The sequence below is a fragment of the Candida margitis genome (genome assembly GCF_024628925.1).
Source record: "Candida margitis strain CBS 14175 chromosome Unknown scaffold160, whole genome shotgun sequence".
Taxonomy (NCBI): Eukaryota; Fungi; Ascomycota; class Pichiomycetes; order Serinales; family Debaryomycetaceae; genus Lodderomyces; species Lodderomyces margitis.
The window spans coordinates 1-2,109 of record NW_026261773.1 but is presented as its reverse complement, the minus strand read 5'-3'; the positions used below and the strand labels follow the sequence as shown (position 1 = coordinate 2,109).

General features: G+C 21.7%; 1 protein-coding gene across 1 annotated transcript; it reads right to left on the bottom strand. All coding sequences in view use genetic code 12, as the record gives it.

Moving 5' to 3' along the window:
* Positions 1 to 262: 262 nt before the first annotated feature.
* Positions 263 to 1,264, bottom strand: CANMA_001419 (complex I subunit 4 family protein; the record flags this gene model as incomplete). Its single annotated transcript, XM_051813386.1, has 2 exons — positions 263 to 930; positions 1,030 to 1,264. 2 exons carry the CDS (start codon positions 1,262 to 1,264, stop codon positions 263 to 265), a joined length of 903 nt encoding a protein of 300 aa, XP_051672962.1.
* Positions 1,265 to 2,109: the final 845 nt, after the last annotated feature.

Sequence of the window (2,109 nt, the reverse complement as noted above, 5' to 3'; positions counted from 1 at the left end):
CTATAGTTCATTATTTTGCAATAGATAGACTCGAACTATCATAATAAAAGCATGAATCTTATATGTTACCAATTACATTATATTGCGTATATTATATTTTTTATCTTTATATATTTATTAATATATATCTCCTTTATATATATATTTATATTTTATTAGCTCTTTATTAATCTATTATTATATATTTTATTTAAATGAATATATATAATAATTTTGGTATTGATCATATCATATTTACTATTCCATTAGGATATAATCCATATCATATAGTTGGGATAATTAATGATATTAATAATACACTTTCTCTAAATGTACAATCATGTGTTAATGATATATATGGTGTTTTTATACCACCAGTTAATCTATTAGTTACTTTTAACATATATGATGCTGATAATAATACTGATATTAATGCTAATGCACCTAATACAGGTACACGATTTAATGCTCCAGCTAATGATAATAATTCACCTATAAAGTTAACTGATAATGGTGTTCCTATATTACAGAAACTTAATATAATTAAATATATTGCTAATATAGGCATATATGTTAATAAACCTTGATAATAATATATTAATCTATTATGATATCTATCATATAATATACCTCCTACTATAATAAATAATGCTGGTGATACAAAACCATGAGCTATTGATAATATTAAACTACCACTAATACCTATTATATTATTTGACATTATACCTAATATACATACTGCCATATGTGATATTGAACTATATGCTACTATTACTTTAAGATCTGTTTGTCTTAATGTTATTATTGATGTATATATTATTGTTATTACACATACCATATATACTACTGGTGTATATAATGTTGATGCATCTGATAATGTTGGTAATATTAAACGTATTATAGCATATACTGCTAATTTTAATATTACTCCTGCTAATAACATTGATCCAGCTAAAGGACTTTCAGAATGAACTACTGGTAATCATGTATGTACTGGTACTAATGGTGTTTTTACCATAATACCTATTGATATTCCTAAGAATAATATACATTGTAAATCTAATGATAATACTAATAAACTTACTGCTTGATAATCAGTATTCCCTATTAATACTTCATAAACTGCTATAGCTATTAACATAAATAATGATGATAATAATGTATATATTAATATATAATCTGCTGCTTTCTCTCTATTATTAGCCCCATATAACCCTATTAATATAAATAATGGTGCTAATGAAGCTTCAAAATAAATATAGAATGATAACATATCTTGACACATAAAATTTATTAATAATATTATACCTAAATTAAATACTAATTCATAATATAATGTTGATTTTATACTATTTCAATTAGCTATAATTGATAATGGTAATAAATAAGCTGTTAGTAATATAAATATATCTGCTATACCATCTGTAGTATAATATATATCTAATTCATTTCAATCATAAAGAGTTGGAATTACTATTAATATACTAGCTATTAATATAATAGATTTATTTATACCTTTAAATGTTCTACTTATTACTGATGTTGTAGAAGAAATTATAAAGTAAATTAAAGTCATATTTTTTATATTTAGCCTCCTATTTGGAGGTATTTGTATATAAGTCTGAGTGTATGATCAAAGGGACTTGAACCCTTAATAAATTAGACCTAAACTAATCGCGTATACCTATTCCGCCATAATCATATTTATATATATATATTATACCCCTTTTTATATTTAATTATTTTTATTAATATTCTTATATAAGAATATATTCTTTTAAAGTATTTTATTATATTTTATTATATATATATATACGGATGCAACGTGATTCGAACACGTGGGTTTACACCTTGATAGCTCAAATATCACACCTTAAACCGCTCAGTCATACATCCTTTAACATATAAATTATTTTTAATATAAATATAATTTATATTTTATATACTCTCCTATATAAGGTTTAATAGGTTTAATATTAATAATATATATTATATATATAATATCTTATTAATGTTATGGATCATATATTAATATATATAATATCCATCTTTGAAAAATATGGGAATCATATATTTACATATCTAATTATATTAATTTAATATATAAATAAATATATATATAAGAATAAT